This window comes from Panthera uncia, chromosome B1 (assembly GCF_023721935.1).
Source record: "Panthera uncia isolate 11264 chromosome B1, Puncia_PCG_1.0, whole genome shotgun sequence".
Classification (NCBI taxonomy): Eukaryota; Metazoa; Chordata; class Mammalia; order Carnivora; family Felidae; genus Panthera; species Panthera uncia.
Genome location: NC_064811.1, coordinates 59,832,048 through 59,844,675, shown reverse-complemented (window position 1 = coordinate 59,844,675; position 12,628 = coordinate 59,832,048). Strand labels below are relative to the sequence as shown.

Genomic DNA, 12,628 nt, shown 5'->3' with positions numbered 1-12,628 from the left:
TGATGTGCTGTTGTAGTTCAAGACTTCTATCTGAGGAGGGGAAATAGATTTAGCTTATTTTTTGGCAGCTGAATTTAGGTATTTTGATGAATTGAGAATGACTTGAGTTCTGGATAGCATGAAGATATTAATGAAAGACAAGACACTTAACGCTTTAAAATAGTGCAACTGGGGCGCCTGGGTGGCGCAGTCGGTTAAGCGTCCGACTTCAGCCAGGTCACGATCTCGCGGTCTGTGAGTTCGAGCCCCGCGTCAGGCTCTGGGCTGATGGCTCGGAGCCTGGAGCCTGTTTCCGATTCTGTGTCTCCCTCTCTCTCTGCCCCTCCCCCGTTCATGCTCTGTCTCTCTCTGTCCCAAAAATAAATAAAAAACGTTGAAAAAAAAAAATTAAAAAAAAAATAAAATAGTGCAACTGGTAAAATATCTTTACACCCATTTTTATTTCTAAAACGAGTTTTCTGTAATATTTGAAGATATACTATGAACCACGTTTCTGATTTAATATTTAGCCAGGTTAAATGTCGTTAACTATTTTACAGCCGAGGAGACTGAAGCTCAGGATATTGCAGTCATGCTAGTATGAAATGATTTGAAACACTGCATTAGCCACAAGCGTCAATCTGCTTTAAAGGATAAGTTATTTAATTTTAGAAAATGGGTTTTTAAATACCAGAAATTTAAACTTTGAATGCAATGCATTTTTATCCTGGTTTTATTTTAGCAAATTGTAAAATCACAGCCTCCAGCATTAGTTGGATCCTAAAATTAAGGATCCCTTAATCAGGAACTCCATTCAGGAAGCACAGCAGTAAGTAATGAGGCAGAGTAGAAAATTGGAACAGAAGTCAAACATCTGCAGGGGCACCTCGCTGGTTCAGTCGGTAGAGCATGTGACTTGATCTCGGATCTTGAGTTTGAGCCCCGTGTCAGGGGGTGGGGGTGGAGTTTACTTAATAAAAAGTCATTGGGAAGTCAAATCGTTAAATACTATGAGTCTCTGAGCTGAGAAAAAGGAATACTTTTTGAGGGCCTATGATTTTACATATATTTTAAAATCTGATAACCCTATGAAGTTTTTTTTTTTAATGTTTTTAAAGAGATGAACTATAAAGCTTGTAGAGGTAAAAAAAATTCTCACATACTGGTGATAAGGATAGCGACTTAGAGAACAGATGTGAGTGACATTTCAAAGCATGATGACTTAACAAATGACTTAGAGTGATGTTTCAAAGCAGTAACAAATGTGTGACAGAAGTGAGAAGGATTTACACAAAAGTCAGTGAATATCAGAATCTTACTATGTGCCAGAAATCTTCCTAGGTGCTGGTTAGTAATCCAGCTGGGTACAGCCTACCCTCTGGAAACTTGTATTTTTTGAGGGAGGGCAGCAACAAACATAGAAATAAGTAATTTCAGGGGTGCCTAGGTGGCTCAGTCAGTTAAGTGTCTGACTTGACTTTGGCTCAGGTCATGATCTTGCAGTTTGTGAGTTGGAGCCCCACATTGGGCTCTGTGATGACAGCTCAGAGCCTGGAGCTTTCTTGCTTCAGATTCTATGTCTCCCTCTCTCTCTGCCCTTCCCCCTGCTTGTGCATTCATGCGGCACGCTCTCTCAAAGATAAATAAACATTAGAAAGAAAGGAAAGAAAGAAAGAAGGAAGGAAGTAACTTCATTCCTGATAAGTTCTGGGCACAATACAACTCCTTTAGTCCCAGCAGTAATCCTACGAGAAGGAGTACTGTTTATTTTACACAAGAGTTAATTCAGGCACTGGGGGTTAGCTATTTTTCCAAGATCACATGGCTAACAGAGGGTAGAACTAGTGGAGAATGCCATGGTGACAGGAAATGGACTGTTCCTTAATCATTACTGAGGGTGGTGATGAAAGGCCTCTCTGAAGAGGTACATTTGAGGCTCCAAATGAAGGAAGACAACATTGGTAAGATCTGGTAGGAGACATTCCAAATAGAAGGAAGAACAGATGCACAGGCCCCGTGTTTGGAAGGAGCGTGGTGTGTTCAGGGGCAATAAGGCCAGCGTGGACATAACAGCAGATATCAAGAGATAAGAGTTAAATTGTGGGTGGCCTTTGTAGTTCGGATTTTACTCTTGTACTGGGATTGTAGGGACCTGAACAGGGAAGGATGTGATCTGAATTAGTGTGTAGCCTGTCAGGAAGGGATGTCAGGTGATGGTGATGGTGGTTTGGATGAGGGCTGCAGTTGTGAAGATGGTGATAAATTATCAGCTAATAAGATGTATTGTGGAGATAGAACCTACAAGACTTAATTATGGGTTGGATTCTGAATGTGAGGGAAAAATAATGTTCAAGGATGATCCCTGGGATTTTGGTGGAACTTGAGTGGAGAGAGGTATTCTATTGAGATATGGAAGGAACAGGAGTAGATTGTGGAGGGAAAAATCAACAGTTCTCTCAGCCATGTTAGGTTTCCTATGTCAATTGGATATCCAGGAAGAAATGCCAGGTGGTTTGATTTTGGAATTCTGAGGAGAACTCAGTGCTGTGAGTGGTCAATATAGGTCTTTGCAGGTATTGGATAAGATGAGATCATCTAGGAAGAGAGTGTACAAAAGAGGCTGAGGAGTGAGCCCTCAGATACTCTCAACATTTAGGGTTCTAGTACAAGAGAAGCCTGCAAAGGAAACTGAGGGAGACAAAATATGGCAAGAACTGGTGTCATGGAAAGCTATGTTTCAAGAGTTTATCTCAGAAGGAAAGAATAGGCAGTTGTAGCAAATGCTGCTGACAGGTCAATAAAGATAGTGAATTAATTAAACTGGGCTATCTGCTCTAATAAATAGACCCCCAAAATGTCTAATGGCACAAACACAATAGCTTTTTTGCCCCTCATATAAAAAATAGGAGAGTGGTGGTGAAGAGGCCACTGGTCTGGCTCTCCACCACGGAGTCATTTAGGAACACAGGTGAATGAAGGCTCTACTAGCTTTAATGTGTGGCTTCAAGATCACACTGTAGTCATCTTTGTTATAGCCAGCTGAAAGAGAACAGGAATATGGAGGATCTTGAGTGGAGATTTTTATGGACCAAGACTGTGAATGGTAGAAATCCCCTATTCCATTGGCTTGAATTAAGTCACATGACCCCAACCTCAACGGAGATGGCAGAAAATAAGTAAGCCATAATACATACAGGAAAAGGAACCAGCTTACTGTGAATAGTAATCTCTGCCACAGATGGCCTTGGCAGGATGTAGGCCATAGTGACTTTCAGGAAAACCTATTTCAGTGAAATGATAAGGATGAAAGCCCGAGAGACAACTAGAGGTAAGAAGCAAATAGACTGGGGCGCCTGGGTGGCTCAGTCGGTTAAGCGGCTGACTTCGGCTCGGGTCATGATCTCACGGTCCGTGGGTTCGAGCCCCGCATCGGGCTCTGTGCTGACAGCTCAGAGCCTGGAGCCTGTTTCAGATTCTGTGTCTCCCTCTCTCTGACCCTCCCCCGTTCATGCTCTGTCTCTCTCTGTCTCAAAAATAAATAAACGTTAAAAAAAAAAAAAAAGGAAGCAAATAGACTCAGGGTGCCTGGGTGGCTCAGTTGGTTAAGAGTTGGACTCTTGATCTCAGCTCAGGTCTTTATTTCAGGCCCCAAGTGGGGCTCCACGCTGGGTGAGAAGCCTGCTTAAAAATAAAAAACAAGAAAGAGAGAACCAAATAGACTTTTTCTGTAGTTTTGCTATAAAGATTAAAGAGGGAGGAATGGGGTAGAGGCTAGAGGGAGATGGAACATCAAGGGAGAGTTTTTGTAAGAGGCATGTTGCCAGTGCAAACAATGTATATTTTTCACATTGGAGGAATGAATTTCCAGGTTCACACTGCTGTAATATACATGTATGTTGAATTTGGCAAAGTAAGTGGTAATTGTACTTTAGGTTTTCAAACCTGATCATCATCTTAATCAGTTTTATATGCAGTAATGAGGTCATTGAATCAACTACTAGGTTGAGAACAGAATTTTCTCTTCTCTGGCAAGTGTCCTTCCATCAAAGAACCAGAACTTCAAAATAAGTCAGTCCATTTTCTTCATAGAATGGTGGGATGTATTCACAAGTGCACGCTCTATAATAATACTGGAAATAAAGAGTACTTTGTGTAGTCTGAGGTTTTATGGCCCTTCTGTTCACTTGGTGACTCATTCGAAGGGATGCCAAAAACCTATGATAAATCAGTATTTCATGGGACCTAAGTGAAAGGTATTTTGTTTGTTTTGGCAAGAAACTGACTAAAGCACATTGTTTTGGGATGTCAAGATATATAGAGAATGACTGTCGCCAAGTGTCACTTAATAGGGATGATCACTAATGTGAGGAAGAGTTGGGCTACTGTAAGATAAAATACATAAATTTATAGAAAAAGATATCTTAGAAGGCCATGTATTTCTTGTCCTGTAGTCTATTTTTTGTATTGAGATATAACTCACATACATAAAATCCATGCTTTTAAAGTGTACAGATCAATGGTTTTTAGTGTATTCACAAGGTTGTATATCCATGACCACTATATAATTCCACTATCTCATCACCCTAAAAAGAAACCCATACCCACTAGTAATCACTCCTCATTCCCATCCCCCCCCCCCCCACAGTACCTGGTAACTACTAATCTACTTTCTGTTTCTATGGATTTGCCTATGCTGGACACTACACAAATGGAATCAACACATGGCTTTTCATGTCAGGCTTCTTTGACTTAGCATAATGTTTTCAAGATTTATCCAAGTTGTAGCATGTGTCAGTACTTCATCCCTTTTATGGCTGAATAATATTCCATTGTATGGATATACCATGGTTTATCCACTCATCAGTTGATGGACATTTGAGTTTCACTTTTTGGCTATTATGAATATCAACGCTGCTATAAACATTTGTGTAAAAGTTTTTGTGTGAACATATGTTTTCATTTTTCTTGGGTATATACCTAGGAATGGAATTGCTGGATCATATGGTCCTTAGTCTCTTTTAACCTTTGTTTCTTTGCCGTATCTCAAGCTCTCCTCTCTCATTGACAATCTCATGCACTCCCACACTCTTTTCTTTAGTTCTTTTAGAATATTTTCACTTTCTTCAGTGATTAAAATGTCCTTCTCAAACTCTTCTAGTGTCTCACCTGAGTAGTTCATGTTATGATTTTTCATAAAAAGTTCATCATTTTTCATACTGTGACCTCATGGAATTGAACTCAATTCCAACGACATTTTTCATTAATCTTCAGCTACCCCAAGGAACAGCCAACATCCCACCCTTCAGAACTGATTGTCATCATCTTGTGCCATTTCCAAGGTCTTAAATTCACAAATTGCTTTAATAATCACTTTTTCTCCTGTTTTACTCCCATTACACTTCATGCCTATGTGACCGCCACTCCTAGGGTGCCTTTGTATTATCAGTTTATTAGCTAAATTCTGTCATAATATGTCTCCCTATCTAGCTGGGACCCATGGCAAGCCATTTCAGTGGTTCGTTCTCCATCGTACTTGATTTTTAAAAAAACAACATTTTTAAGTAAGCTTTGCACTCAACATGGGACTTGAACTCATGACCCAAGATCAAGAGTCACATTCTCTTCTGATTGAGCCAGCCAGGCTCCCCTCCATCATACTTGATTTTTTAACTCCTTTGTTTATTCTCCTTGCACTACCAGTTCTCTAAGAGTTAGCTTGTATGCCACCTATTTTCTTAATTCTTGCCCCTGGGATGCAAAATCCTATAAAAGAGTCAGTTTCACCCTGGGGGAAACTGGGTCAACTGGGCACATTTTAGTATTTCGTATTCTTGTCATATCAAAATGACTTTTTTGTAACTACCTATTTCAAGGTATTTCTGCTCTCAGATCCTTGAGCCTCAATCATTATCTTTTTCAGCAAAAATGTTCTTTTACTAAGAAGATCTAGGCCAGCTAATGTATCTGTCCTACACTTTTCTCAGTTTTTTCTTTTTTCTCTAAGTCTCTTCAAGGTTAAGACCTTTTCATACTTTATTACCTTCTCTTCACACCTGTTCTTGGCTTTTCATTATTCCTTTTCTTGCCTCTTTAAAGCTTCTCTCCATTCTTTTTCCCTACAGACATTTCCTAATAAAAAAGAAAAATAAGCAATAACCCAACCCTGCTTGTACATAATGCTACCTGCAGATGGCTTTATCCAAAATGTAGAGTTGTTGAATACTGTATGTGTCCTTCACAGTTAGCTTTCAAACTCAGTTCTTTTTGAAACTGTTTTCTCAAGCATTGTCTATTCACCAAATCTAGTATTTTTAGTCTTTTATCCTTTTGATCCCCTTGGGGATATAAATGTGTTATTTTTAAGCTTCAGGACCTCTTGCCTAGAGGGGCCTTTATATGTTTATGTTGTTGAATATATTTGTAAAGTTGGAAAAGTAAAATATTTTTGTATTCTTGTTCTCAAGCTTCAGTCCCAACAAACTTCGATTTGCCACTTTATGCAAGGGGGTCTGCCCTTTATATAGCAGAAGTTCGTGAGATTCTGTTATAGCCTATAGAGGTAACAAAATCGGTACATGACTCCCCCCCCCCCACTTGGTCACAACTAAGGATAGAGCTAATTGCTACATTAGGACATCTTGGATTGACCTAAGAATTGTATTCTTTCCATACCCAGGTCCTAGGTCTGCTCCTCATTATTACAGGTTCAAGAAGTAGATTTTAAGCAGCTTGCCCAAGGTGATCAAGCACTGGCAGATTAATTCATGCTACCCAAACTCACAAAAGATGATTTATAAATCAGAATATTTATTTCTTAGTATACAAGAAGGGATTCATACCTCAATATTGACTATGGGTACAAATACCTTCTATTCCAGGACACTCTCTTCACTGGATCAAGGTGTTCTAGAGAACAAAGACGATTATAAAATGTTTAGTTCTGATGATTTAACATGAAAGTAACTGTGTGCTTAAGGCCTCTTCACTGCAGGGGTATGGCCTAAACCCCAAATTACTTGAAGATGAGGAATGCCCTGTTTCTTATGTGACTTAAGCCTGTGGGTAATTCTGACTTACCAATTTTGCCTGGTCATGGATCTAGCCTCAAGCAAGGCACGGCCTGTGCCTGAAACGTCTCACCCCCAACTGCCCTCTATTTGGCTGCCACACGCCAGTATTGTACATCTCTTCTAGTTCCCCGACCGCCTGAGCCGTTTTCCTCTTCTTTCATTCATGTCCCTTCTCCCTTTTCCATTATCTCCAAAGCATATCCCCTCACTTTCAGTGCCCAGGGTGTCCTTCCCAAGGTCCCTCCTAACGTCAGTTGTGCTGTCACCTTGCCTCACCTACTAATCATCACCTCCTAGGCTGTCACCCTCACCCCCTACCTGGCCCACCCTGGTCCCACTGCCCCGACCGGAAAGGAAGCATCGAACCGCGGTCAGGCCTGAACCTTCCCCGGTGAGGGCGCCAGGGGCCCGGGGCCCGCTCACCGCCCCAGCGGCGAAGCTGTGCCTGTCTCCGCCTTCCGTTTTCTACATAACCACCACCCATTCTATCCTCTCCGTGAGCACCGGGATCGCAGAAAAGTGCACCCCCTCTATTTGAGAATTGAAGCATGTGTGGATGCTGGCGTCTGCGCTTAAGTGAACTGAACCTGGGCCGAGCCCCAGGTGAAGGGGCGAGTGGTGGGCGCTAAGCCAATCGTAGCTCATGACGACAGGGCCCAGCCAATCAGAACACGGGAGGCTTGGCGCACTCCGGGCGGGGCCGGGCGGGGGAGAACCCGCCCCCTTGCAGCTCTGTGGCCAACGCCTTTGCCCAGGGCTTGCTGGAGCCACGCAGGTTCACAGACTCCAGGGACTGGGCACCTTCCGAGCTGGCAGACGGTGCATCCAGCTAATTTCTTACAAGTCTGGCCTTAACAGGCGTATTGGTGCCTGCCGTGGACGCATTCCGACCTGGGCCGTATCTCTTTCTGGAGGCTGAGCCTATGGTTGGGGCAGAGTGAGGTCGTTGCCTTGACGACGACAGCATGCGGCCCGTGGTCCTCCTGAGTGTGAGCCTGCGGCAGGCTGAGGCCAATCTGCCTCCCTGCCTGATTCACCTAGGACCCGTGACTGTGTCCACAGAAGAAATCATAACAGCTCCGGACTTGCTGGTTTGCTAGTCAGCATCTTTCAGACCTGCGAGCGAGATGCATTTCACCTCAAATTTGTTTCCAGGTTGAAAACCTTTGGGTCTTTCCATGCGAAAGGATTTTAAAGAAACAGTAAGTATAGTACTTTTAAAAGCTTCTATTATCACATTCTTTGATCTGTGATAGATTTCAATCTGGTTGTCTTTAACAAAATAATTCGCACTATTTTTATTGTCTAAATTGTTGAGATTCAAACCATACGCTTATATGGCACATATCCAGCAATACCGCATTGCCAATTGTCCAGGCATCATTTTAGTTTGTATCACCCTTACACACAGGCGTAGAAGGCATGAAAAGCTATAGTTTATGAGTAACTGTTTCAGGAAACAGGCTTTTTAAGCTCTGATACTTTTAAGGTATTTGGAGGCAGTGCTGCTTGAAAAGCAGGTGTGTTCAATGTGCTGTGACTAAATGTGTGGTTGGTTTCCAGAATAAACTTGGAGTAGTCAACTCGCTTAATGTTAGCTTGTGATATGCTTCAGGAGATCTCAGACATGCCTAAGGTAATTTTAATTTTGTTCACTTTGCATTTTCAAATATTGAGGGCACCAACTGCAAAATGTTTAAAAAGATCCAGGTTATAGAGTCCAGCTATTTTTGTCCTTGGCTTGATAAACCTAAAGTCTAGTCCTTAATAAAGCATGCTGTCTTAATGGAAGGAAAAAAAAAATTCAGGCAAGGCGGGAGAGAATTACACTGACAATTTTTTTCCAAACACACGTTTTATTTAAAAATATATTCAAAATAGTTAATAGATGTTAAATGGAAGTTAATATGTCAAATATGTGAAAAGTTAGCATTGGGGACACTGCTCTCTAAACAGGTTATAGAATCTACTATCAAAGCTAGTAGTAAAATAGTGAAATAATTGGAGTTGGTGTTGACTGGAATTTATTTTCATCTTTTTCCCCAGCAGATCAATCTTCTGGTTTTCCATGTATATCTACGCTTTTTATATCTATCTATCTATCTATCTATCTATAATAACCCTAAATTATTAAGGTAAACTGCTGAAAATATATACACTGGATTATCACAGTTTGCTAGAACAAAGAGGGTGTTTCTTTTGTTTTTTGTTATCAGTGTACTAATAGGGAAGCAAATAAAACATCACAATTCACCCTCTGGGTAAATTAGTTTTAGATGGCCATGAGGACACAATTAATGAAATAAGTGAGAGTTTTTTTTTCTTTCCACATTTTATAAATGAGTATTTTTGTATTATTAAGTTAAAAAAATTCAGTTATGAATCATCACTTGAATATATAGTTACTGAAAGATTATTTTTTCTTCTAAAACTTTTAGAACCGTATTGGGATTAAGAACAATACTTTTTTATTCTTTGCTTCTGGAATTTAATTTCAAAATCAGATTTAAAAAATAAATTTAACTTTATATTTGTTTTCTTAGCTTGTATATTTCATGGCAATCAAACCTTGTAAATTAAAATCTGAGTTTGAACTGAAAAGTTTTTTTCTATACCAAAATATGTAGTGGAATAATTGCTGATCCTTCATCAATCATTATTAGGATTGCTATTAACCAGAAAATGTCATATAATGAGATGTAAAAGAATTCTAAACATAAAATTCAAATGATCATACTTATAGTGAGTAATCATTAAAAGTATTTTTGAGATATTGTATGTGGTACTACCAAAATTTAATTTTTAAACAATCTGCTTATGTACTGTGATGCCATTGTTGTTATTTTGTAAGTTCAATATGGGAATTTAATTACTACGGTAAGAAAAGTTAAAAAAAAAAAAAAGTTTATCAAAGTTCCTTAGTGTTAATTTGGTAAGTGGTCATTTTGTGAACAAATATTTTTCCCAATTGAATAGAAAATGCATAAAGATTTTCAACTTCACTTTTTTAAGCCTAATGTAAAAAAAATAAATTTGATCTTCACTACAAGCAAACTCATTGCAGTGCCTGGCTTGTTCAGTTGGTAGGTCATGTGACTCTTGATCTCAGAGTTGTGAGTTCAAACCCCACATTGGGCATGGAGATTACATAGTAAATAAAATCTTAAAAAAAAAAAACAAAACCAAACTCGCTTGTACTTTTTCACCTCTGAGTGAAAAGGAATTGTTTTTCTAAAGTAAGCTATAATTGTTTTGAATGATGGTTCAAGTATTGCTTTATCTGAATTAAAAATATATTGAATTTCATTAACATGGCATCTAATAATTTAAATTTAATGGCTTCAATTCCATTTGCTTTGTCTATTATGAAATGTATGTTAATATTCTGAAAACAGCTTAGATGTGGAAACAGTAAGAAATTGTGAGACAGCACAGGACAGCCATTGACACAGTGACTCCTCTAATATGGAAAACAAGTGGGGAAGAATTAATTTCCTGGGAAGGTGGAAGAAATTAATATACTCAACATTATTAACTCCATGTTTTGGTTTCCATAGCAGGAAGAATTCCTATTGGTTTTGAATTAATAATGGAAAAATATGAGAATCTAGGATTGGTTGGAGAAGGGAGCTATGGAATGGTGATGAAGTGTCGGAATAAAGATACTGGAAGAATCGTGGCCATAAAGAAGTTCTTAGAAAGCGATGATGACAAAATGGTTAAAAAAATTGCTATGCGAGAAATCAAGTTACTTAAGGTGAGTAAATATGTGTATTGAGTTAAAAAAAAAGTTGTCTCTTGATCAGGGTTATATTTTTACAAAAAATTACAGTTTTTATATTCATTTCCATACTAAACTTTAAGATATAAGTTTCTTCTTTTTTGGCAATAAACAAATGAAATTGTTATTTATGCATATTCATTTATCCCATGAATATAAATATGATTTTTAAAGTATTTGCTGCTTCTTTCTGTATCTGTCTATCTATCTATCTATCTATCTATCTATCTATCATCTGTGTTTGGGGTCCTAAGACCACTCCAGGTTCCATGATTCAACTGGAGGACTCAGAGCACTAAGTAGATAGCAGCTCATGGCTATCTCATGGCTCTGATTTATTACAGTGAAAAGATATAAAGGAAAATCAGCAAAGGAAAAGGCACATGCACATGGGTGAATTCCAGAGGAAACTTGTCACAGGTTTCCAAAAATCCTCTTTCAGTGGAGTCACACAGGATGTACTTACTTTTTCCAAAAATGAGCTTTGACAACACATGTAGTCTACAGCCATACCACCCTGAACGTGCCCGATCTCATCTGATCTCGGAAGATAAGCAGGGTCGGGCCTGGTTAGTACTTGGATGGGAGACAACACATGTAAAATACCATCTACCAAGAAGATTCAGTAGACTCTGTGTCCAGGGTTTTTACTGGGGGATGTTTATATAGGCACACTCTGCCTGGCTCATATTAATATCAATGGCTGACAAGAGCTGTCCCAGTTGGAGGGAACAGAAACAGCAAAGGTGATGGGACATGTCCTAGGAGGTACAACAGTTTGGTCGATACTATAACATGAAGTTCAAGGCCAGGTAAGACATCTCAGAAGGGAGGGGATGGGGGTAAATGGCATTAAAAATTTTTTTTCTCCAGGTTTTCCCACTATACATAAATCCTAGAAAAAATAATTTGTGCAAACACTTTCATCACACAGAGAGAGAGAGAGAGAGAGAGAGACAGTGTGAGTGGGGGGAGGGGCAGAGAGAGAGGGAGACACAGAACCTGTAGCAGGCTCCAGGCTCTGAGCTGTCAGCACAGAGACTGACGGTGGGTCTCGAACTCAGGAGCCATGAGATCATGACCTGAGCCGAAGTTGAATGCTTAACCAACTGGGCCACCCAGGCATCTCATCTTAATTCTTGTTTAGATGCGTATTTTGTAAACATCATATGGTCACATTTTGCTTTTTATCCTGTTTGACAACCCTGCCTTTTAATTGGAATATTTAGTCTATTTACATGTAATGTAATTTCTGATATATTTCAGTATAAATTTACCATCTTAATATGTGCCATTTGTCTTATTGGTTTTACATTTCTTTTTATTTTCTTTCTTTAGATTAATTACATTCATCATTTCTTTATTTCCCTGTAATAGTTTTGAAAATTGTATCTTGTTTCTCACTTTTTAGTGGTTATCTTAGATATTTGTTGAAGTCTAACATTATCTAATACTTGTATTCTTCTTCCAGGTAATACAAATCCTCACAATACTTATCTCTGGTTATTCCCTTCCATCTTGCATGCTAATATTGTCATATATTAACTCTCACATATTTTTAAATGTCACAAGACATAATTATTTTTTAGAGTTCATTTAGGTTTATGTTTACCTATAACTTTCTTTGTTCTTCCTTTTCTTCTGAATCCCTGGCCATTTATCTGGGATCTCTTTTCTTTTTGTAGTGTATTATTTAGGATTTCCTTTTGTGAGGATCTACTGTGGACAAAACATTTCAATTTTAGTTTGCATGCAAGTGTCTTTTTTGCTGTCATCCCTGAAAGATATTTTTGCTGTG

General features: G+C 39.1%; 1 protein-coding gene across 1 annotated transcript in view; it reads left to right on the top strand.

The window, feature by feature from the left end:
- Window positions 1-7,788: 7,788 nt before the first annotated feature.
- The window catches only part of CDKL2 (cyclin dependent kinase like 2), a 51,940-nt gene continuing 47,100 nt past the window's right edge, over window positions 7,789-12,628 (top strand). The window contains exons 1-2 of the mRNA XM_049632082.1: window positions 7,789-8,251; window positions 10,607-10,806. Coding sequence (XP_049488039.1) covers window positions 10,639-10,806 — 168 coding nt within the window. The 5' untranslated portion in view covers window positions 7,789-8,251; window positions 10,607-10,638. The remainder of the gene's footprint in view (window positions 8,252-10,606; window positions 10,807-12,628) is intronic.